The 26791-nt window shown below is 41.1% G+C and overlaps 1 protein-coding gene across 2 annotated transcripts in view; it reads left to right on the top strand.

Moving 5' to 3' along the window:
• Window positions 1–26791, top strand: part of LOC124776214 (GPI inositol-deacylase) — a 180503-nt gene that overhangs the window by 101938 nt on the left and 51774 nt on the right. For both annotated transcript variants that reach the window (XM_047251065.1, XM_047251066.1), the window contains exons 11-12: window positions 14380–14574; window positions 19253–19415. In XM_047251065.1, coding sequence (XP_047107021.1) covers window positions 14380–14574; window positions 19253–19415 — 358 coding nt within the window. The remainder of the gene's footprint in view (window positions 1–14379; window positions 14575–19252; window positions 19416–26791) is intronic.

Here is a 26791-nt window from a genome sequence, read left to right on the forward strand (position 1 = left end):
GGGAATTAACAGACTGAACGCAGAATGGTAGTTGGAGCCAGATGCATGGGACTTTCCATTTTGGGTTCTATAGGGAATTCAATATTCTGAGCTCATCCATGTCGAGAGTGTGACAAGAATACCAAATTTCAGGCATTACCTCTCATCACAGACAACACAGTGGCCGTCGGCTTTCACTTAATGATCGAGAGCAGTGGCATTTGTGTAGAGTTGTCAGTGCTAACATACAAGCAACACTGCATCAAATAACCACAGAAATCAATGTGGGATGCACACTGAATGTATCGGTTAGGATAGTGCGATGAAATTTGGCATGAATGGGCTGTGGCAGCAGATGACCAACATGAGTGCTTTTACTAAAACCATAACATCGCATGTAACGCCTCTCCTGGGCTCATGACCATATCGATTGGACTGTAGATAACTGGAAAACTGTGGCCTAGTCAGATGAGACCCGATTTCAGTTGGTAAGAGCTGATGGTAGGATTCGAGTGTGGTAGCAGTCCACGAAGCCATGTACCCAAGTTGTCAACAAGGCACTGTGCAAGATGGTGGTGGTTCCATAATGGGTGCAGGCTGTGTTTAGAAGGAATGGACTAGGTCCTGTGATCCAGCTGAACCGATCATTGACTGGAGACCATTTGCAGCCATTCATGGACTACATGTTTCCAAACAACGTTGGCATTTATATGGATGACAGTGCGCCATCATTGGGCCGCAGTTGTTTGCAGTCACTTTTGAAGAACATTCTGGACAGTTTGAGCGGATGATTTGGCCACCCAGATTACCCAAGATGAATCCCTTTGAACATTATAGAGAGATCAGTTTGTCACTTTAAGAATGATGGGTGGCCGTAGAGGCAGCATGGCTTAGTATTTCTTCAGGGGCTTCTGATGACCTCTTGAGTCCTTGCCACATTGAGGCCGCTGCACTACATTGGCAAAAGGAGGTCCGACAGGATATTAGGAGATATCCCATGACTTTTGTCACCTCAGTGTATATTGTTTACTATGGCTGGCAAATCTTCTGGATTTTGGGCACAAGACTGAACTGTAGTCAATAAATTCCAAGGTCCAGGTTCACCAGCACCTTGCAGCTAAGACAACTCACTGCACTGGCAATATAGGGTAAAAGAGTGCAAACATGTCAAGATATTTTGATTTAAATTTTTTTTAAGTTGAAAAGCTATTTCTCTTCTTTTACATCCCTTATTCTGTCCAGGACTTATTTGCCCTTTTTGTGCTACGATGAGCCTTTTTCATTCTGGATTCCAACTTTCACTCAACCATAATTTTGATATTAGACCATCATAGTTTGGCAACCAATGTAGATTTTTGTTGACTCGTGTGACGAATAACTGTCTTTCGAACCGTGTTGCTCGAGTTGGGCATCATTAATCTGTCTCCTCTATGTTTACCTGCCTGGTATGTTTGAAACTGCCCAGTATAGTCTAATGTGTTGTCCTCAGAGCACACAGGCCTCACAACCACATCAACGTCACATGCACATGGGAAGGGTTTTGTTTTTTTATTTTGTTTAGTTTTTATCACTTTTTTAATTGTTGTTTTATAGTTAACACATTTTATACATCCATGCCTGAGGCTGTATATTTTTTTATTTACTTATTTACACGTCAAATTCCATGGGACAAAATTGAGGAGCAAATCTCCAAGCTCATGGAACATCTCAGTACAAGAAATTACAACATAAAAGTAATAACAGATAAAAATAAAATGTTTATGAACCCAAAAAAAGTCCATCCATAAGTTAAAGTAAACGCAATCAACAATACAACAAGAATTAGCTTACTTTTTCAAGGAAACACCTCGACAGAATAAAAGGAGTGACCCACGAGGAAACTCTTCATTTTCAATTTGAAAGCGTGTGGATTAGTGCTAAGATTTTTGAATTTGAGTGGTAGCCTATTCAAAATGGATGCAGCAGTATACTGCACACCTTTCTGCACAAGAGTTAAGGAAGTCCGATCCAAATGCACGTTTGATTTCTGACGAATGTTAACAGAGAGAAGGCTGATTATTCTTGGGAATAAGCTAATATTTTTAACAAGAAATGACAGTAAGGACTATATATATTGAGAGGCCAGTGTCAAAAATACCCAGACTCATGAACAGGGATCGATAAGAGGTTCGTCAACTTATACCACTTATTGCCCGAACTGCCCGTTTCTGAGCAAAAATATCCTTTTAGAATGGGAAGAGATACCCCAGAATATAATACCATATGACATAAGTGAATTAAAATAAGCAAAGCAGACTAATTTTTGCATTGTACAATCACTCACTTCAGATACTGTTCGAATAGTAAAAAATTGGCCGCATTAAGTCTTTGAACAAGATCCTGATCGTGGGCTTTCCACGACAGTTTGCTATCTATCTGAACACCTAGAAATTTGAACTGCTCAGTTTCACTAATCATATGCCCATTCTGTGAAATTAAAACATCAGGCTTTGTGGAATTGTGTGTTAGAAACTGTAAAAACTGTGTCATACTGTGATTTAGCTTTATTTATTTTCTACAAGCCATGAACTGAACTATTTGAAACCAAGCCAAATGTTCCACACAACATCATTTGCTACCAAGCCAGTGTCATCAGCAAACAAATATTTTAGAGTTACCCTTAATACTAGAGAACATATCATTTATATAAATAAGGAACAGTAGTGGCCCCAACACTGATCCCCTGCCCCCCCCCCCCCCCCTACTTGACCTTACCCCACTCAGATGCCACATCACAGCCATTCTCAACATGGAATAATGACCTTTTGCTGTCTGTTGCTAAAGTAAGAGGTGAACCAATTGTGAGCTACGCCTGTATTCCGTAATGGTCCAACTTCTGGAGAAATATTTTGTGATCAACACAATCAAACGCCTTAGTTAAATCAAAAAATATGCCTAGCATTCAAAACCTTTTGTTTACCCCATCCAGTACCTCACAGAGAAAAGAGAATATAGAATTTTCAGTTGTTAAGCAACTTCTAAAACCGAACTGTACATTTGATAGCAAATTGTGTGATATAAAATGATCAATTATCCTTACATACACAGCCTTTCCAATAACTTTTACCGAGTGAGGTGGCACAGTGGCTAGCGCTCTGGACTTGCATTCGGGAGGATGATGGTTCAATCCTGCATCCCGGCCATCCTGAGTTAGGTTTTCCGTGATTTCCCTAAATCACTCTAGGCAAATGCCAGGATGGTTCCTTTGAAAGGGCATGACTGACTTCCTTCCCCTTCCTCCTCTAATCCAGTGAGACCAATGACCTCACTGTCTGGTCGCCTTCCCCAAACAACCCAACCCAATAACTTTAGCAAACACTGATGGCATAGAAATTGGTCTAAAATCATCTACTTCATCCCTTTTTCCACATTTTATAAAGTGGCTTTACTACTGAGTACTTTAATTGTTCAGGAACTGACCATTCCTAAAGGAAAAATTACAAATGTGGCTAAATACATGGCTAACATGTTGACCACAGTACTTTAATAGTATGCTAGACACTCCATCACAACCATGAGAGTCCTTAATCTTCAGTGATTTAATTATTGTCTGTATCACAGATGAGTATTTCAGATATCAATTTCAGAAAGGCATTTGCCAAGAGAGTTATATGATTCCCTGTAGAAACTAAATCTTTATTTAATTAACCAGCAATGCTCAGAAAATGATTGTTAAATACTGTGCATATATCTGATTTATCAGTAACAGAACTATTTTTACTGCAAACTGACTTAATATCGTTGACCTTGTGCTGCTGACCAGACACTTCCTTAACAACTGACCATATGGTTTTAATTTTATCGCCGGCCAGTGTGGCCACGCAGTTAAAGGCGCTTCAGTCTGGAACCGCGCGACCGCTACGGTCGCAGGTTCGAATCCTGCCTCGGGCATGGATGTGTGTGATGTCCTTAGGTTAGTTAGGTTGAAGTAGTTCTAAGTTCTAGGGGACTCATGACCTCAGAAGTTAAGTCCCATAGTGCTCAGAGCCATTTGAACCATTTTTTAATTTTATCCTGTGAATTAGCTATTCTATTTGCATACCACATACTCTTTGCCTTCCTAATAACATTTTAAGCACATTACAATACTGTTTGTAATGGGCTACTGTAGCTTGATGGTGACTACTTATAACATTTTGATATAATTCCCACTTTGTTCTACATGATATCCTTATCCCACTAGTCAGCCACCTGGGCTGCTAGTACCCGGTTTAGAACAATCTAATGAAAAGCAACTTTCAGAGTATGAGAAATGTGTTAAGGAAAGCATTATGTTTGTCATCTATGTTTCAGCACTATAGGCATCCTGCCACTCTTGTTCCTTGACAAGGTTTAAAAAACTCTCTATTGCTGTGTTAACATTTGTGCATCATGGTCTGAAAGGCCATTCACGCTTTTACTATCAGAATGCCCATCAAGGAATGAAGAATGAATAAAAATATTGTCTATGGCTGTGCTACTGTTCCCCTTCACCCTAGAGGGAAAAAGCACAGTCGGCCTCAGGTCATATAAATTTAGCAGATCTACCAACATCCTTTTTCTTGCACCATCATACACAAAATGTATATTGAAGTCACCACATATAGCTAATTTCTGGTACTTCCTACAAAGTGAATCGAGAGCCCTCTCTAGCTTGAGCAGAAATGCTCTGAAGTCAGAGTTAGGGGACCTGTAAACAAAAACAATTAGAAGTTTAGTTTCACTAAATTCAACTGCCCCCGCACAATATTCAAATATCTGTTCAGTGCAGTGCCATGATAGGTTTATGGACTCAAATGGAATACTGTTTTTTATGTACGTAGCCATTCCCCCCACTGCAAGCAACTCCTTGAAAAACAGCCAGGTAATCTGTGTCCTGGTAATGGAAGCCTCTGATTTGTCAAAATATTTAAGTGGTGCTCCGACATACCAGTAATTTCAAAGCCAACATCTGTAAGCAGTTCATTAACTTTATCTCTAATACCTCTTATATTTTGATGAAGTATGTTATTCCTTCTCTACTTGGAAGCATGACATCCTCTGAAGGTGAGCCTTTAGTTAGAAGTACTTCCTTTAAGCAGATATACCTATCAGCTGACTTCATTCTCAAAAAGGCACAGCTCTAACACCAACTACTATAGGAATTTTTCCATGAGTGGTACCACCACCACCCATACACTGTCACCTATAAGTTTTGCCAGCCTTCCCTTCCCATACACACTGATGGTGCAGGCCAGGCCTAGTGAAACCCAATCTACTGATAGACTCAACTGGCACCACTGAAATGTGACCCATGTTCTCTGCTATCAGTGCCCTCTCCAGCACCATGTTAATGCACCTAACAGTCACACTAAGATGGGGCCGATCATGACACTGTAACAGTTGCATGAAATGCACATTAGTGCCACCAGTTTAAGTAACTATCTCTACCAGGTTATAACACTATCACTGCCTCTCATATGTGTTCTGAAACTAATTTGTTAACCAATTATGCTGTTTAGAAGCTGTATGATGTTACCCTCGGTAAGGATATTTGTGGATTTGATCGTGAAATGCCTAAAGGGTGTAGCCTGTTGGACAAGAAATTAACTTTATGAAAAACACACAGAAAGTAACAGATCTAATTTAGAAACTGTTTTAACTACTCAAACTTACTCAAATAAATTAGAATATGGCCACTAGCCTAATTAGGCATAGAAATTTGAAACATTTCTTTTAAAGAAAAGGTAGACAGTTTTAGTGGAAAAACTCAGCCTGCACTTCTTTCCTACAAAAATGTAATGAACCCAGTCACAAGCATTTAAAAATGGTGAAGTGGGTACTAACAGTCATAGTAAAACAAACCTGTCCTCACAAACACAACAGACACTATTACACTCTTCAGTACTAAATACTTTGTCAATCTGCGCAACTTCATTAACACTACAAATGTAAGTCAATACTAGACTGGCATTTGTGCATGGACCTAGTCTTATGTTATCAGATACTTTCTACACAGCGCAAATTTAAATAAAATTCACTTGTATAGATAATCACTCTATTCTTTAAAAGCAGTGAAGTAACAGATTTCATAGATAATGTTGTTTCTTGTAACTTTACCTTCAGTAGGAACAAAACAACAAGTGGGTGCTCATAAACTGGTATTACACCTCTTCACACATACAATGAGCATAAAACTCGTCATAAATTTCAAGACCAATTAACATTTTATTTTATATAGTAACTTTGTATATTTTGAGCACAGAGCACATATTACAGAGATTACACTTCCTGTCAAACCTCCTTTGTAAGATTCCTACATAACTCCCCTATGCTGTCAGTCACCTGAGCGAACCCTGCAGTAGGCTTCACAATGCTGGTGACCTGATACTCACTCCCCAACACTTCCTGCAACTGCTGGCCCACACATCTACCATGCGAATTACCTAGCAGCAGAACCTTCTACTTTCTGTTTGACTTTGCAGCTAATCTAGGCCTCCTAGCTGCTGAGGACTGCCGCATATTTCCTACGCATCTACGCATACAGCAACAAGAGGCTCCTCTCCACTTAACTCTGACAGTTGGTCAAATCTGTTGCATATACGCAAAGTACCACTGTCTGAATACCTCCTCCTCAATTTATCTAGTTCCTCCTTTGTGTATTGTAACAGCACCTGAAGGACACTGATCTTACGCTCCTGCTCCTCTGTCAACTTATTTCTACTACAGATTCTGCAATCCCAGGAGAGGATCTCACTAGAATGCCCAATGGCTTCCCCATTGCATTCCCCCCCCCAATGAATGAAAATACTTTGAACAAATCCCACACAATAATCCATGGCTCACAAACCTACAACAGAGCCCACACTTCTCACTCGTGGTAAAATTTTACAGTTACTGAAAAAAAAACTAAACATTTGCGTTACCTAAGTTCAGTTACACCAGTAGAACTATTTATAGAACTAACAGCAGCAGTCTCAAAAATTCTCTGTCTACTAAGAAAGCAACTACTTGTATTAATACCACTACACCACAGCTAATACCAATACCAACAAAACTTCACCAATTATTTGCTAAAAACAAAAATTCAAGTGGGCACAGGAACTCTCAATGAAGTTAAAACAGTGAATGAAAATTTTACTGAAATATTTCACTAGAAACAATAAGAAACATCAGCTGAAAACTAGAGCACGAGATTTACTAAATGACTTCAATGCACAGAAAACTGTAAAACACAGCAAGTGAACATTTCCAAAAGTTTTTCAGTACTTGGCTTTATACTCACTACAAACTTATAAAAATAATAGTAAATGCTCAATACAATACACCTAATAACAGTAAACGTAAATACGATACTGAACAAATTATTAAATACTGTGCGAAGTTTATGATGTTAACATCTGTAAATAGTTTATATTATGTGAATGATCTTACAGTATGACCATATTACATAAATAAACTCACTTAAAAGCGTACTATATGCAAGCTGGAAGATTTATCTGACAAATAATAAACTACTGAAAAGCATGTATTGTGTTATTATTGCTCTTAACGTTTTTATCATTGTTTTTAAAAGTGTGCAATAATGAAAACTGAAAATTAAAACACTGCTGCTAGAAAAACTCGCATAATAATTTTGGTAGTAACTGTTGCAACAATGAATCCAAATTAAGCATGAGTAAGATTGGCTGAAATAAGCAGAAGACCTGGAAACAATGTATACACGACAAAATACTATCAACTTTTCAATCTCACACAAAAATTAATGAAATTAAGTTTGTTTTGTCATCAATTAAATTTTCTACGAGGTGGCATAGTAATTTTTGAACGAAATTCAGTAAGACATTTCTTTTGGTTAGAAACAAGGTGACCTTTTTCTGACAATTATTTTTATATCAATTTTCGTTTTAGTTTAACTTTTTGTGTTGTGATCAATACAGCTTTAAATGCTCGATGAAACAGTAATCATTTTCTACAAGTCTGGGTGTAATTTTGGTTTTGTACATGCACTGTTTTGTATGTCCAAACATTTTTCGATGATTTTAAACCATTGGTGAATAAAATCTTTTAACATATGAAGAAAGAAATGATAATCAACTGTAATAATTAATTTTTTTAAAACTATATCCAAATGCAGCATAGAAAATGCAATGAATTTCTACAAAAAACAGTTTCATGTGCAAATGTGTTGTTTTTCACACAAAAACCTGGACTGTGAAATATTTTTACAATTGCTTCTTACAATTACCACAACAATATATTTCGTATTATTATCATCATCCGTACTGCTTTCAGCTATATCAGCACGTTAAATTTGTGTAAGACCGGGTTTTACATGCAACTTTAGACTGAAATAACATGGCATCAGATAAAGTTTTCACAAAACAACAGGATGACCATTAATTACATATATTTGTTTTGGCTTCTTACAAAATGTGAAAAAGTCGACACAAGCTTGAAACACAGAAATGGTACACGCAAAAAACCTCATGAAAAATGTGTTTTTTGCATGTAAAATCCAAATGAAGCTAGATTTTTGAAAAAGAGTTCTCAATTTTTTTATATATATAATTTTTTTAATTGACTCCCTACAAACCGTTTCCCTGCATTCAACTCACATAAGACTTAACCATCGTATTTCTACAACAGATGAAGCTCACATAAGACTTAACCATCGTATTTCTACAACAGATGAAGATTACTGTATAAAAAATTTCATTTTGACTTTATCCATGTATCTACCAGTGTGCAGAGTTTGAACTGATTCATACAAGTCTAAAGTATAGAAGTGCTGCGCTTCAAAAACCTCCCATAGAAATGTGGTTTTGCACATAAAATCCAAATTAAGCAAGATTTTTCACACAGTTAAGACCAAGGTCAGATTCACCTGTGGACCAAATCTGAACCATCAGTCTTGCTCCAGTCCGGTGTTATTTAAGGATGAATGTTTTTGCACATAAAATCTATAAGAGGGTGACTGTTTTTGCACATAAGAAACCAAATGGTGCACATACAAATGGTACCATTAACTGAGCATTAATGTCAGCCCAATTAAAATCTTTTGCAAAAAGAATTAATTGATTCACTTAATTTGACTAGGCGTGAGCTCCGGTTCATCGTCCAAACCCTGCTTAATATACTGTAACATAGCTATGTTAAGACAGATGTTCGAATAACCATACAAATGGTTGTTGGTCTATGCTGTAACAATAAAACCGTAAAACCATCATGTCTGTCTGTTTGAACATATTAATCTCCAAAATTACTGGATGAATTTTCATGGAATTTTCATATATACCTTGAGCATAGCTTGGGTCAATGTAGAGGCTTAATTTCATCAAAATCGGATCACGGGGGGTAAAAAGAAAGAAAGAAAAACCTTGATGTAAAATTTTATCTAAAATCTTCAATCTGTCTACTAGTATATGATATTTCTGGTATTAGACATGTTACCCTAGAGACAAATTTTAACATCACTATTACTACATCCATTGACTAACCTGATTCATGGTTCATGGATCCAGTTGCTTGTTGCCTACCTAACAGCTTCCAGAAGCAATAGAAGTCAGATTTTCATTCAATTATAGACCAAATTTAAAAACTTAAATGCTGTCATATTCTACTCATTAAGAGGTATACTCTTATGTTAAAGGTTTAACACAATAAGAAAAGTATTACATTCCATTAACTGTGTACGTATCTTGTGGCAGCGTAGCTCACTGTGTGCAAATTACCTCAACTAAATGAATCCCGTATTTGAGAATGAGAACATTTTCCTACAAATTTTACACGTAGTGTGAAACCTTTAAAGAACTTTTTCTCACTGACACCCCTCACAAAATGACGAGAACAAAAATGTTTATCCTTTACCACATTTTCATAATTCTTGCAGTAAAACTTCAGCATCAGGCATGATGTTTCAATTTATTACTCTGTTACTACTAAACCTCACCGCTGGGATGTGAACTCTATTGGAATGACATGTTGCACATAGTATCCACTTTACCACTGTGTGTGCCTACCAAATTATATGATTTTGTGGCACATAGTTTAGGACATATGATGTCATAGACATTGAGATGCACAAAAAACAAGCTTTTGCTTAAAATGGAGTGCAAATTAGCCAGACTATATTCATACAGTGTTTCATAATGAGAGCACTTCATGACTTCCAACAAGCTATAAACATAATTTCAAGCCTTTTCTAAACTTTTTCTCGTGTACATGCTTAACATCAAATATTTAATACATTAAATCATTTGTAAAGCAGTCAGATGTTTGAAGGTGTTTTATACTGGGAATCAAATTCTTTGAAGAATTGGGAGTTTACTGGTTGATTAGTATTCCGCTTTTAATTGCTGATCACTCATTACTGTGCTATACACTTCCTCGTATATATGAGGGCTGTTCAAAAAGTAAGGTGACTTTTCAAATTGCTTGGGAAACATACATTCGATTGTCGATTTTTGTTTTGTTATGTTGGTACCCAAGTATGTTCACAGTTTCAAGTGTTAGCATACTTTGTTTGCTTTTGACAGATAGAAAGGTTAGACGTATTTTAGTATGCTCAGCAATTTTCAGTTATTATGAAAAAGTGGAACAAAGAATTTGCATCAAATTTTGTGTGAAACATGGAATCAAGTGCCCTGAAACACTTGAAATGTTGACAGTGGCATATGGTGAGTCTGCTCCGAGTTAAAAAAAAAAAAAAAAAAAAAAAAAAAGAAGAAGAAGAAGAAGAAGAAGAAGAAGAAGAAGTTTACAAGTGGTACAAGCTCTTCCAAGATGGCTGAGAAGATGCCAATGGCGAACCGTGCTCTGGATGCTCCAGCATGTCAACAACAGATGATAATGTTGAAGCTATGAAGAAAATTGTTTTGGAAAATCATTGAATTATCATAAGAGAAGTTGCTGAGAATGTTGGCATATTGGTCGGCTCATGCCATGAAATTTTTTTTTGATGTTTTGGGCATGAGACATGTGTCAGCGAAGTTTGTTCCAAAACTTCTCAATTTTGATCAGAAGAATCATTTCATGAGCATTGCTCAGGAGCTCTTGAATGACATCAGTGATGATCCTGATTGGCTCAAAAGGCTCATAACTGATGACAAAACATGGGTTTACTGTTATGACATGCAAACCAAAGCCCAATCATCCCAATGGAAGCATCCCGGAGAGCCAAGTCCAAAAAAAGCAAGCCATGTTCAATCAAATGTCAAAGTTTTGCTCACTGTTTTTTTTTTTTTTTTTCAATTACTGTGGCATAGTGCATCATGAATTTTTGCTTCAAGGTCGTACGGTCAATAAGGAGTATTACCTTGACGTGTGTCGTTTGCGAGAAAAACATCCAGAATTGTGGAAAAACAATTCATGGCTTTTGCATCACGACAATGCACCTCCTCGTTCATCATTGCCTGTGAGAGATTTTTTTGGTCAAAAACAAAATGACCATATTCTATGGATTTGGCCCCCTGTGACTTTTTCCTGTTCCCAGAACTGAAGAGACCTATGAAAGGATGAAGATTTTCAATGATTGAGGAAATAAAAACTGCATCGCTGGAAGTACTCAAGGCTGTACCAAACAGTGCTTGTGAGAAGTGCGTAGAGGATGGAAGAAGTGTTGGCACAAGTGTATTGTATCTGAGGGGGCTTACTTTGAAGGGAACAATATGAATATTGATGAATAAATAAAAAGCACCACAGAGTGCTTGCCGAGAGGAGAGACTTTGACAAAGCATACAGCTGCCCTTTCTCCATGCAGGAGCTGAATTTAGGAAGAAGTAAATAATTTTTTTTGGCTTTTTAATTTTATCTGGGTGATTAAACATTATCCTGTCTTTTAGAGGGATACTGTTTCTTTCCCCCTCTTGAAACTTAGGAAAGGTGATTGTTTCTGGGTTAGTTATTGTATCTTACCAGATGCTTAAGAAAGACTTCAGAAACAGATGGTCAGTCATTTTGTTGTCTGTATATTCGATCCAGACAAGTTGTTAGTCACTTTCAGTGCAGATTCAGAAGCATCTCTCCACCACTGGAGGTCAGCTACCAGGTTTGATTAGTAGAAGAGCTAGAGAAGAACCTATGAAGAATGGTGCATTTTGTCATGGGATCATTTGGTTAGCACAAGAGTGTTGTGGAGATGTTCAACAAACTCCAGTGGCAAATGGTACAAGATGTCACTGTGCATCAAGAAAATTCTGAAAGAGTACATTCCGTGAAGACTCAGGCACATACCCACAAGGAACTAAAATAGAGGATTACCTACAAATATTCTTCCCATGTGACATTCGCGAATGGGACAGCGAAGGGGGAAACAGATAGAGAAACCAGCAGTACACTCTGTTATATACCAATTGAAAAGTATTGCTGTAAATTCAAATGTAAAAAAGCTGCATTGACCACTTCTGCAAGGTATTCTATGCTTTCTAAAATGTACATTTAACAGTGGACAGTTCCTTGCTTCTGTTGCTAAGGTATAAGTGGACAATTGTACAGCCAACAATGACACACATTTCATCCAGATATCACTGTCTGCCATTCATTTTCATAAGAGGACACACTGGCCAGATCATGCAGATGGAGTGCACAGCAACATCAGGGATCCCAGAATACCAGAACAGCACAGACCTGCAGCCTGTCAGTTGCGGCCAGTGCAGATTTTCGTCATTTCCTGAGAGTGGTTGCAGTGAGACCGCTAAACAAAAGATAAAACTACACATTTGTGGTGCTCAGGCTGTGCAAAGCCGCACTACTAAAATTATAAATGACGAGGAATAAAAACAAGCAAATTAAATGAGCCTTGGTGTTTTGTAGAAAGTGATAACATTAATTAAACTCTTCCTTGACAGCAAAGTTACAAGATACTGGGTAAGAACTGAGCATTGCTGCACTGTACAGAGGCAGACAATAAAAAATTAGTAAAGTTTTCGCTGAAAACTTTTCATCCTCATCGACTGTTCAAAATATCATTTCCTTTACTGTGTCTGAATGATGTTTTAACATCCTTCTCTAGCACTATATATCAGATGCTGCCAGTCTCTTTTCCTTCCTTGCTCATCAGCCCCCAACACCCAAAAAACCACTTCTGTCAGTCATTTTGTTGTCTGTATATTCGATCCAGACAAGTTGTTAGTCACTTTCAGTGCAGATTCAGAAGCATCTCTCCACCACTAGAGGTCAGCTACCAGGTTTGATTAGTAGAAGAGCTAGAGAAGAACCTATGAAGAATGGTGCATTTTGTCATGGGATCATTTGGTTAGCACAAGAGTGTTATGGAGATGTTCAACAAACTCCAGTGGCAAATGGTACAAGATGTCACTGTGCATCAAGAAAATTCTGAAAGAGTACATTCCGTGAAGACTCAGGCACATACCCACAAGGAACTAAAATAGAGGATTACCTACAAATATTCTTCCCATGTGACATTCGCGAATGGGACAGCGAAGGGGGAAACAGATAGAGAAACCAGCAGTACACTCTGTTATATACCAATTGAAAAGTATTGCTGTAAATTCAAATGTAAAAAAGCTGCATTGACCACTTCTGCAAGGTATTCTATGCTTTCTAAAATGTACATTTAACAGTGGACAGTTCCTTGCTTCTGTTGCTAAGGTATAAGTGGACAATTGTACAGCCAACAATGACACACATTTCATCCAGATATCACTGTCTGCCATTCATTTTCATAAGAGGACACACTGGCCAGATCATGCAGATGGAGTGCACAGCAACATCAGGGATCCCAGAATACCAGAACAGCACAGACCTGCAGCCTGTCAGTTGCGGCCAGTGCAGATTTTCGTCATTTCCTGAGAGTGGTTGCAGTGAGACCGCTAAACAAAAGATAAAACTACACATTTGTGGTGCTCAGGCTGTGCAAAGCCGCACTACTAAAATTATAAATGACGAGGAATAAAAACAAGCAAATTAAATGAGCCTTGGTGTTTTGTAGAAAGTGATAACATTAATTAAACTCTTCCTTGACAGCAAAGTTACAAGATACTGGGTAAGAACTGAGCATTGCTGCACTGTACAGAGGCAGACAATAAAAAATTAGTAAAGTTTTCGCTGAAAACTTTTCATCCTCATCGACTGTTCAAAATATCATTTCCTTTACTGTGTCTGAATGATGTTTTAACATCCTTCTCTAGCACTATATATCAGATGCTGCCAGTCTCTTTTCCTTCCTTGCTCATCAGCCCCCAACACCCAAAAAACCACTTCTGTAAATACTCATACTTACTGTGTGACTGCTCCCATTCCTGTCCACTCTGAAATCCCATGATGAATTGTAACAAACACCTAATGGGGTTAATATGGAGATTGGCAAAGTGACGGTAACACTGTGTACTGCTAACAAGTTATTTTTTTACTAGCTACAGCATAACTTTGAAAATTTTGCAGGTGGTGCATGGATATAATGCCCTTGTCATTCCTCAAGGAATCAGGTGTGATGCCTGTGCAGTATTTAGACACTGATACTTTTCTTTTGTCATCAATACTGTATATGGTTTCATTCACTATCGTCTTCCTGATGGGAGTGTTTTGCTGGGCAGCCATTATTCTGTCTGGGCAAGCAGCTCACAAAATGGCACTGAGGTGAGTTGAAGTGTTATTTAGTTCATTATCTTATCTAGTAAATAAAAACTGTGAACATAAATGTTAGTGTAAAAAGGCGAGACCAGGGGCAGTTGTAAAGTTTTGATCATCACATAGAACAGAATATTTTTATTTGCCTTTCAGTATTTTTCATACTATTGGCTTTGTCTAAGTTTACAGTGGTGTCAATTACATATACAGAAAATAACTAGTTTATATAAGAACTGAAAGATTTTCTCTATTACTCTGGAAAATGGTTATGTAACACAGTTTTAGTTCATTTGCAAGTAGGGTAGATGGTGGTAAAGCTGTGCAATTTTCAGTTTTTCTAACACTGTGATCAGTGGGAGGGGGAGTAGATTTCCCCACAATTTCAAATTGAGTTGTTACCCATAACCCATCCGAATTCCAGGTCTTTCTGATTATTAGTTGCAGATAAATTTACAATTTACCAAAAAAGAAAGAAAAATGTTGGGTTTTACCTCACAAAATGGGATCTTTGTACCATTTGAGATAGACATAAATAAAAAGGATGATTGCATACTAAAAAACTCTTGAAATGATCCTTGGTGACATTTGTGTGAATGTGTGGTGTCTCTTCTTTTGGACATGTCTGAAAGAACAGACACCACTTATTCATATAACTGATTCGCCTCAATGGGCAATGAATCCACAACTTTAGAGTGGACGCACAACACCGTTCAACCTCCAGTGGGAATCCAGAATTAGCGAGCATGGAGGACATGGACAAGGGCTGCAGATGGGTGACAGTAGGCAGGAATGTGAGTCAGCCAGGGAGCGTGCCAAGATAATCCACTCATCTGTGTGAAACAGTGTTTCTAGATAGTGCAGAGGTTAATGCAACTGCCTGGTAAACAGGAGATCCCAGATTTGAGTCCAGTCCAGTTCACATTGTCACTCGACACTGCTGATTGCGCATAAAGTTCCAATGCAGCTGCTGTCACTAGTTCCTTCCCTTCTCTTTCCTTTCTCCTCTCTCCATCTTCAATTTACTTTGTAACAGTATTGTACTGTAGCCAAGTTACTCAATAAAATATTGGTTCAAATGGCTCTGAGCACTATGGGACTTAACATCTATGGTTATCAGTCCCCTAGAACTTAGAACTACTTAAACCTAACTAACGTAAGGACATCACACAACACCCAGTCATCACGAGGCAGAGAAAATCCCTGACCCCGCCGGGAATCAATAAAATATTGACTTTAAATAACTTATAAATGAGAACATAATGTTTAAAAATATTTGTACAAAAATAATACTTTCTTTTTCACAAAAGGAGAATTTATAGAATAATCTGAAAGAGTTCAATGACTGAGGCTAAGTTGTCTAGATACCTAGTAAATAATGTCATTTTTTTGGTCCTCTGATAAAGAGAGAGAGAGAGAGAGAGAGAGAGAGAGAGAGAGAGAGAGAGAGAGAGGGAGAGAGAGTGTGTGTGTGTGTGTGTGTGTGTGTGTGTGTTTTATGGAACTGTGCTGTATACATTCCGTTGGGTTTTGATAGTTTCATTGTCACATCATCAGTGCCAATGACTCTTCTTGTGTCTCAGTAAATTTTTAGGCTCCTGGATTTTTTTTTGTAAAACACAGCTTCGTAGCCTTCTCTTGGTACAACGTATTGATGTTATTGTAGCCAAAAAGAGCCGGAGTGAGTTTCTGGTTCTACCCTGCACTTTTACTGCAGTGAAGTCATTGAGTGATGGGAACATTTGATTCTCCCTTGAAGTTTCAGGCTCTTGTTACTCTTCTTTGGGTACTTCTTCACTGAATAGTAAGTCCATATCTATATCTGAGCTACTCTCATGAACTGAGAAGTCTGAATCTGACTCTAAAGAACATTAACTTGGTGTTTGATCTGTTTTCTTCCCTCTTTGTTTGGCAATGATGTGAAATTCTTCGCCGGCCGTTGTGGACGAGCGGTTCTAGGCGCTTCAGTCCGGAACCGCGCTGCTGCTATGGTTGCAGGTTCGAATCCTGCCTCAGGCATGGATGTGTGTGATGTCTTTAGGTTAATTAGGTTTAAGTAGTTCTAAGTCTAGGGGACTGATGACCTCAGATGTTAAGTCCCATAGTGCTTAGAGCCATTTGAACTTTTTTTTTTTTCCCCCCCATCACGTCATTTTGTTTCTATTGCAAGCTCTCTTCTTTCTTTGGTACATCTTTCCTTCTCAGTAACAAGCTTTACTTCTCCCATGGATTCTTCTTCTATCCTCTTAAATTTTATTTTGGGCAGTGGAGTTATATCTACTAGTGAGACAATCTCACACAGAGTGAGTTGAATGTCTTTTGTGGAGATTATCATATAAGAATTATCATCACAATTTTGGAGCTACAGGGATTTACCCCAAAACACCTTTGGGGTTTTGCCCCATTCCAGCATTTTCTAAAGGTACAGCATGTGGTTTTTAAGGAGCAACTACAACAATTTTGTCCATGCAAAAATGATGCTTAAATGCAACAGTATCAATGTGTAATTATTGATTCTTTTCAAAACTTATATTATACATGTTCAAGTAGAAACACCATGAAAGTTATATGTAAGCAGTATTAAAAAAAAAAAAAAAAACCAGACCCCTTTTTCTCATCTTTGGAGTGACCTGCCAGGCAGGCTTTCATGGAATGGTCAATTACAATAAGATACACCTGCCACCTGGTGGCCAACTGCTGAGTTGATGTACTCAATTCCAAAACTCGATGCGGGTTTTTACCCCATCTTGGACTACCACCATCTGCTTTAAATCTTAGAAGTCTTGAGACACATTGGGATCCCTGCACCACAGTACCATAGCACACCCCAAGAAGACCCAAACCAAAACAGGGCAGACCATTGATAAAATGGAGAATCATGTAGTAATTCTGTTTCAGCAGAAGCAAAAATATTCCAGCTCTGTTAAGTCTGTGCAGATGGCTAAAGAAGTTATCTGGAATAGCCTGACACAGCTGCAACAAATCTGCTAGTGCTGAGAAAGCGAATTTCCACACAATACCTCACTTTATCAATGGACTGCCCCACTTTGTTTTGTTCCTCTAGTGGTGTGGTATGGTATTGTGACACAAGGATTATGACATGTACAAAGACTCCAGACATGTACCTGTACTTCCAAAACAAACAAAAATTTATTATATAATGTTATTTTTTGAGGTGGTAATTAAAACTTTTTGACTACCCCTCTTATAGATACAGTGTGAATGCATACAATGCATACAATCTTAAGATGTTTATGTAATGCAAGAGAGAGATGTGAAGCATCCTGTTGGCTTAAAGCTGTGTCTTGGACTGGCATTTAAAACCAGATCACTGGCTTTCATAGGCAAGTCTTTACTATAGTGCGAATGACATAACTTTGTAACTAACAAATTGCAGATACAGGGAATAGTATTGCCAGTGTGCAGCCAGCCATGCTTCACAAAGCACTACATGTAATTACAAAGCTAGTGATACAGTGAGCACATGGGCACTCAAGAAAAAACTACAATTGGTCAACAGCGGGACACTACACTGCAACTCGCTGAAACGTCAACAGCGAAGTTATTTGAATGAGAGTGCAGCTGAGCAGTCTGAACGTGTTCCACAAACTAATACAATACATTAATTTGTCAGTGCCTGCCTCCCCCTTCCCTGTAATCTACAGAGCCTATAGCTTACTGCAAGGGATTTACACCTTTGGGAGAGAGGACACAGTGAGGAGTAGATTAGCCACAACCTGAGGATTAGTTCCACAGTGAAATTCTCATTCTGTAGTGAAGTGTGATGTTGGATGTAAGCGAGTGTAGAATGTGTCAGATGCTATGAGTGTGCATTTTGATGAAAATTTAAACTGGAAAAATTGTGTACTTAATCCTTTCAAACACCTCACACCTCTGCATGATTGTACTGTCCCAGCCAACTACCTTGTACTGGCACTGTAGCTTGACTAGAGCGAGGGATTATCATGTTCATTAGATTAAACACTTTAGAGAAATGTATAAAAACTTAATATTTTGATTTGTCACAGTCCACGGTAATAAGAATGTAAATTAGGAAGTTGAAGATATTGGTTCAATAGGTCCCACTTTTTCTTTCCCCACATTGAGTTTTCTAAGTAATTATATCACTTTTATGTGTGTACCCTATCATATATAGCTTGTTTAATGGCTCTTGGAAAAGCTAGATAATAATTCAGTTGGTGTGTTGCTTTGTATACCATATGTCACTTCCTCTTTATGAGGGGTTTTTACAGTTCAGTGTTTGACATTTATTAGGAATATTCTTGCACTCAGGGAAACACTGGTGATAATGGTTCACTGAAAGTTTTTCTTACTTCAAAAGTTCTTATTTGGGATACCATGATAATCATATGGTGTTTTATTTCATAATTTATTGATAGCTTTTGTTATTTCTGTTATAGTTACTGATAATAGATGTGGCACTTTCATTTAAAGAAACTTTTACAACATTATTGCAAAGAGATTGTAAAAACTGTTGGAGATAAATAAATTTAATATTGGTGATACTTACTACATTTCCCTAAGATCAATCATTATATTTGGTACCACATTCTTTTAAAAGTTTTACTGGCATTTGCTCACAATCTTTTCATAATTGCTTTATATTGTCTTATTAGCCTTTCTGTCTTATGATTGCTGAATTATTGTTTTTTTGTATACTGTGTTGCAGATTTTTGGCCAAAACTGTAACAGGTGTTATTGTTTTGTCTGACTGGACTCTGTCAGCATTGTCTCACCTACCTGCCACTGTTGCTGTAATTCTTCTGGCACTTACATTTAGTACATGTGGTTCACTGAGCCTCTGCATTGGATTATTTTTCTTCTTCTTGATGGTATGTATAACCCAGAATTTTTAAACTGATACTTGTACTATTCAAAAAATGCTGGAAACCACAGTTATTACAACTTATGCAGTTTTTTCTCTTTACGAGGCAAGAGAAAAATTTATATTAGTATTGGCAGGAGCATAAATTTTAAACTTGAGTCCTTGTACACACACACACACACACACACACACACACACACACACACACACACACAAAATTGTGCAAGTCAACTGAGATAAGTAGTTAACTTTGATATATCTGGTGGGCTGGTCATGAAAGAAGCAAGAGGAAGAGACAAGCAAGAATTGAAGAGAGGTAGGGACATCAAGGGAAATGGATATAAGAATAGTGTGTTGAGTAAGTTTACTAAGAAAATAGTATGCATGAGGTCCATGCACCTACACTCCTTATTAAAGTGAGAGAAAAAAAAGACCTTTGTGGTTAGCGTAGACCGGGCCTGTGTCCTAGGCATGCCCAATGTTAACTGACTGGGCACGGCCCATGCTGCCGGAGTTGTTGTTGTTATGCCGGCAGAGGTCGCGTCCAAATTCTCGCATGCCCTCTGGTGGACGGGACTGTACTTGCGGCAACCACCGTCCATGACGCGCCGTGCCGATGTGCGCCTCCCGCGATCTTTCTGGTGGCTACTGCACTCCTCCTCCTTCGGGGAGTGAAGCCACTGTGATCCACTGCGTCGGAAGGTGGAGCGTCGGGCAGGAGTGATGATATCCACATCCATTGGAAGGCCGGAGTCGAGGGGATCTGCCAACCCTCGAGCCGGAACCTTCGAATACGGCTGGAAGTGACCCACACGAAGAGGCCCCCGTCGTCCCACAACCGGAGCCCGGGACAGAATGGGCGACAAGCTGTCGAACTCCGGATCCTGTTCCACCTCAGGAGGGACAAGACCCAGTGGCAGGGACGATGGGGAAGGGACGACCACAGGTGAACCAGCCTCCTGAGAAAACGGGCCTGCGAGGGGGGCCGGCTCTCGCTGGGGCATCTCGAACGATGGCGATGCCAGTGCTGGAGCTACTGGAGGCTGCCAAGGCTGAGAACCATCGCAGTGCGGCAGAGTCACAGCGGGGAGAGGCGGTAACGTCCCCTGCGAAACCAACACAGGTTCCGGCATGGGGAAGCCGGTGTCCGAGAGGTCGGAGGGTGGGTGCCCAAACATGGATGTAGCTGATTTTGATGACGACGTACCACCCGGTACCCCGCCTGCAAGGTATAGAGCCGGCGGCCATTTCAGCGCAGGACCACCGCCGGTATCCAACGTGGATTGCGACCAAACCCACGGGCCCAGACCGACATACCCAGTGGAAAGCCAGGTACTCCGTTTTGCGAAGACTGGCGAGGACCAGGCCGGAAGAGGTACAGCAGAGTCCTAGGGTGACGCCCATGGAGGAGCTCTGCGGGGCTGCGTTCTCCCATTGGTGTGGTCCAGTATGCCGTCAGGAAAAACGTCAATGCTTGCTCCGCAGGAAATTCGTGCACATACTTTTTCATCTGCATCTTAAATGTGTGCACCATGCGCTCAGCTTCCCCATTCGATTGTGGATGGAAGGGGGTAGAGCAAACGTGCCGCATACCGAAGCGCCTACTAAAATCCTGGAAGGTCTGCGAAATAAACTGCGGTCCATTGTCCGAGACCAGGGTGATTGGCAAACCTTCCACAGAAAAGATTTTTGCTAGTGCAACCACATATGGGAATCGGGAATAAGCATCAATGACAATGAGCCATAAGCCATTGAGAAACGGGCCCGCAAAATCGATGTGAACATGTTCCCATGCTTGGGTTGCTTGCGGCCATGAAGAGAACGCTGCCCTGGGAGATACCTGTTGGCTCGCACACTGGGAACAGGCAGCCACCAAGTGCTCAATTTCTCTGTCAATACCGGGCCAGTACACATGTCTGCGAGCCAAGGTTTTAGCACGGGAAACACCCCAGTGCCCCGCATGTAATAACGTGAGGACCTCCCTTCGTAAACTTGCAGGAACAACCACGCAAGGAGCTGTATCATCAGTAGCCAGAAGGAGAACTCCTTCCAAGACCGAGAGGCGGTCTCGTAGAATAAAATAATTACGAAGAGGGTCCGAGGCCCGGCCTGGAGGGCGGGATGACCACCTCTGCTGAATGAGGCGAACTACTTGCCGGAGAACTGGGTCAGCTGCCGTTTCCCTGGCGACTCGAGAACTAGTGATCGGGAAGCCATCAACCGCTTGGCGGGACGCCACATCCAAATGAAAACACAGAATCTCCTCTCGATCGAACGTAGGATCCGGGCCCACTGGAAGACGGGAAAGAGCGTCGGTGTTGGCATGCTGTCCGGTAGGGCGAAAATGAATGTCATAATGGTACTTAGAGAGGAACAAGGCCCAGCGCTGTAGTCTGTGGGTCGCCCTATCCGGAATCTGAGAGGCGGGGCCAAATAACGATATTAACGGCTTATGGTCAGTGATTAACTGAAACTTTGTGCCATAAAAGAAAGGGTGAAACGTGGTAACAGTGTAGACAATGGCCAAAGCCTCTTTTTCCACCTGGGAGTAATGGGCCTACGCGGGACTAAGAGTTTTAGATGCAAACGCCAGTGGTTGCTCGGAACCATCTGCGTTGCGATGGGCCAGGACCGCCCCCACCCCATACTGCGAAGCATCTGTAGCCAGGACCAACGGCTTATGGGGATCAAAAGTAGCCAAACAAGGCGCTGACGTGAGGAGGCCCTTCAGCGAGGTGAACGCTCGCTCGCATGCAGGCGACCAATCAAAAGGAACACCCTTGCACAGAAGGCAGTACAGGGGGCGGGCTATGGTGGAAGCCCGGGGAATGAACCGGTGGTAATAGGCTATCTTGCCTAAAAAAGCTTGTAACTCTTTCAGCGAAGTGGGCCGAGGAAGGTCGATGATACCTTGGACCAAACTTCCTAGTGGCTGGATGCCGTGCCGAGAGATGGTGTAGCCCACATACTCAATGGATGGTTGGAAGAAGTTTGACTTATGCAGGTTGCAACGCAAGCCCACAGACCTGAATTTGAGAAAGAGGGTGCGTGGGTTGTGCAAGTGTTCCTTCGTGCTGCGGCCTGTGACAATTATGTCATCCAGGTAATTAATACAATGAGGGATTGTCAACGTGACGTGCTCAAGATAACGCTGGAATATCGCCGGGGCACTGGATATTCCGAAGGCCAACCACTGGTATTGGTAAAGGCCAAACGGGGTGTTGACGACCGCCAGCCGTTTGGAGTCCTCATCAAGTGGTATCTGATGATAAGCCTCCGAAAGATTGATTTTCGAAAAATATTGGCCTCCCGCCACGGTGCAGAACAATTCATCAGCACAAGCAAAGGATAGGTGTCCACCACCAATTGGGAATTAATGGTGGCCTTGAAATCGCCACAAAGACGTAATTTTCCCGAGGGCTTCCTTACAATAGCGAGGGGCGAAGCCCACTCACTAGAAGAAATGGGAAGAACGACTCCTAGGGCTGTCAGCCGGTCTAGCTCTTCTTTTACTTGAGGGCGGAGAGCCAAGGGAATCTGCCTCGCGCGGAGAAAACGTGGGCGAGCCGATGCCTTCAACGTTAAGTGAGCTTCCAAATCTGAAACATGCCCCAGGCCCTCCTCAAAAATATCTGGAAAGTCTGAGGTCAAAGATTCCAATGATTGATAGGGAACGTCTTCGGAGGCCAACTGTATGGTGTCAGCGATAGAAAAACCGAAAGCTTGAAAGGCATCCAGGCCAAAAGGTTAGCGGAGCTTGCATCACTGACAACAATAAAAGCAGTAGCCCAAGTGACTGATTTGTAAGTCACGTCGGTAGTGAATTGACCCAGTAGGGGAATGAACTGTTTACCATAACCACATAGACACCGGTAAACTGGCACCAACGGGGGCGATCCAAGGTCGGAATAAGTTTGTGCATTCAACAACGAAACTGCCGCGCCCATATCTACTTGCAGTTGTAACCGGCGCGACCGAACCGACACCTCGATAAAGAGTTTGCGTGCCGATGCGTCGGGAGCCTGGCCCGATGAAACTTCCTGAATGTCAACGTCCATGTCCTCTGTACCTGCTTCCTTCGATTCTTTTGAGGCTGAGCGGCAAACTTTAGCAATGTGACCTTTTTTATTACATTTGCAACAAACGGCCCAACGCTGGGGGCACTCTGACCGATCATGATGTATATAGCACGACGCACAGGACGGCAACAGGGGCCGGTGGCCGGAATTCTGTTTACGCGCCGCCCTGAACCGCCGCGACGTCGCACCACGCTTCCAGCTGTTGACCTGCGGCGTGAGAGACTTCATACGATTGAGCAATGGAGAGGACTTCCTCGAGGGAAGGGTCTTCTAACTGCAGGGCCCGTTGCCGGACCTCCCTATCAGGGGCCGAACGAACAATGACGTCGCGTACCATAACGTGGGCATACGACTCTCGCGACTGCTCCATGAGAAAATGACACTTGCGACTAAGACCGTGCAGGGTAGCGGCCCACGCCCGGTAAGACTGATGGGGCTGTTTCTTGCATTGATAGAACTCGACCCTAGCCGCCACAACATGTGTGCGGCGGCGATAATATGAAGACAGCAATGAACACAATGCGTCAAAAGACAAGGACGAGGGTTCCTGCAACGGCGCTAGCTGCCGCAAAACTTGATACAGCGAGGGAGATATCCAAGACAAGAAGAGAGCACGACATACCTCCGCATCGGCAACATGAAACGCCTGAAAATGCGGCCGAAGGCGATGTTCATATGCGTCCCAATCCTCCGCTGTCTCGTCATATGGGGGAAAGGGAGGAGGGAACAGTGCTGGAGCAGACGGCGTGGAGAGCAACGCCGGAAGCACTTGTTTCATGGTGGCCATGAGCTCCGTCTGCTGCTCAACCAAAACCTGCACTAAATCCTCCATGCCGTGGAGAAGCTGCGAAACCGGAACAACGATGCAACACGCGAAAGAACGACCCTACTCGTCGCCAATTGTGTAGTAAACCATTCACGTTTACGTCGCACTTCACTTAGCATAGACCGGGACTGTGTCCTAGGCATGCCCGATGTTAACTGACTGGGCACGGCGCGTGCTGCCGGAGTTGTTGTTGTTATGCCGGCAGAGGTCGTGTCCGAATTCTCGCGTGCCCTCTGGTGGACAGGACTCTACTTGCGACAACTACCGTCCGTGACGCGCCGTGCCGATGTGCGCCTCCCACGATCTTTCTGGTGGCTACTGCAGGAGGGGGAGGGGGGGAAGGGAGGGGGCAGGGGAGACTGGATATGTCGTGGAACATGGATGGAGTAACGTGGTGGATATGGTGTACTGTTGATTGGGGCCAGGAGCATTGTGCAACTGAAGGGTGCACTCCGGAGGGACAGATGTCACTCATGCAGCCTAGAAAAGTTTTTGTTATGGGTAAACTCTGATGGCACATATTGGGAAGCAATCCTTGAAGTACAACATATTGAGCTGAGCAGTATGTTCTACCACTGGGTGGTCAAATCTGCCCTTGGTTACCATTTGGTAATTGTAGTTCATGTGGGAGTACTCACATAATGATCCACGCAACACGCCCTCCTGTATTGGTAAATGACTACTGGGAGATAAGCTGAATTGATGCATGGGTTAAGTGTTGCACCTGGGTGTTTAAAATTGACAGCAGATTTTACTGGGCCTGAGCTGAATCTAAAAGTTCAGGAAAGAGACTCACTGAAGCAAAAAAAGAACCACATGAAACAGATCAGAGAGCAAGATGTCCAAGTTATGAAATGATAAGAACAAAGTGCCTTTGCACCAGGTCATAAAAGCGTCATCTACAAATGTGATCTCTGATTCAAAAGTTAGAGTCTTGGGTTCCTAGGAAGGATTTCTCTAAGTGGTGCATAATGAAATGAAATGATCGTATGGCATTTATTGGCTGGGATTTCCCCTTGGGGGTTCGTCCGCCATATTGCAAGTCTTTTCAGTTGACGCCACTTCAGTGACTTGCGTGTCAATGATGATGAAGGACACACAACACCCTGTCCCCTGCTGGGAATCGAAAAGCTTCAGTCCATAAATCAGCACAGATTTATAAAGCATCGCTCACACGAAACTCAGCTTACCCTTTTCTCACATGATGTCGTGCAAACAATGAATGAAGGGCAACAGGTAGATTCCACATTCCTAGATTTCCAGGAAGCATTTGACATGGTGCACCACTGCAGACTGTTCCTGATATGTGAATGGCTCAAAGACTTTTAAGTAGTAGAACCCAGTATGTTGTCAACAGCGAGTGTTCATTGAGGACAAAGATATACTCAGAAGTGCCCCAGGGAAATTTGACAGGACCACTATTATTCTCTTATGCAGAAATGATGTGGCAGGCAGGGTGAACAGCAATTTACGGCTGTTTGCTGATGTTGCAGTGGTGTATGGGAACGTGTCATCATTGAGTGACTGTAAGGGAATACAAGATGACTTAGACAGAATGTCTGGTTGATGTGATGAATAGCAACTTGCTCTAAATATATAAAATAGTAAATTAATGTAGATGAGTAGGAAAAACAATCCTGTAATGTTTGAATACAGCATTAGTAAAATGCTGCTTGACACAGTCAAGTCAATTAAATATCTAGCCACAATGATGCAAAGCGATATGAAATGGAATGAACATGTAAGGACTGTAGTAGGGAAAGTGTATGGTCAGCTTCATTTTAGTGCAAGAATTTTGGGAAAGTATAGTTTATCTTTAAATTGCACATTGAATACTAGTGTGACCCAAACTTAAGAACTGCTCAAATGTATGGGATCACCACCAGGTCAAATTAAATGAAAGCATCTAAGCAATTCAGAGGCATGCCGCTAGATTTGTTATCAGTAGATTCGATCAGTATGCAAGTATTATGGATATACTGCTTGAACTCAAGTGGCAATTCCTGGAGGGAAGATGACACTCCTTTCATGAGGCACTATTGCAGAAATTTAGAGAACTGGGATTTGAGACCAACTGCAGATCAATTCTACTGCCACCAATGTACATTCAGTGTAAGGACCATGAATATAAGATGAGAGAAATTACTGCTTGTATGGATACTTGCAGCCAGTTGTTTTTTCCCTCACTCTGTTTGCGAGTGGAACAGGAAAAGAAATGACTAGTGACTAGCAGTCATATGTGGTGCCCTCTGGCAGGGATCTTATGATGACTTGCGGAGTTTCTATGAGATGTAAATATAGATTGAAAGCAATTTAACAGGTACTGGTCCTTAAATACCATTTTTGAAAAGATTGTTCCTCATGTGAAAATGTTCAGGTAAAGTCTGCCTGACTGTGTTTCTTTGTTGATTCTTAGACTGTCAGCAGTGACAAAAATACTCAACTGATAGTCTTTTTGGACTCAATCTCCAGTTTTTT

Source organism: Schistocerca piceifrons, chromosome 2 (assembly GCF_021461385.2).
Source record: "Schistocerca piceifrons isolate TAMUIC-IGC-003096 chromosome 2, iqSchPice1.1, whole genome shotgun sequence".
NCBI lineage: Eukaryota > Metazoa > Arthropoda > Insecta > Orthoptera > Acrididae > Schistocerca > Schistocerca piceifrons.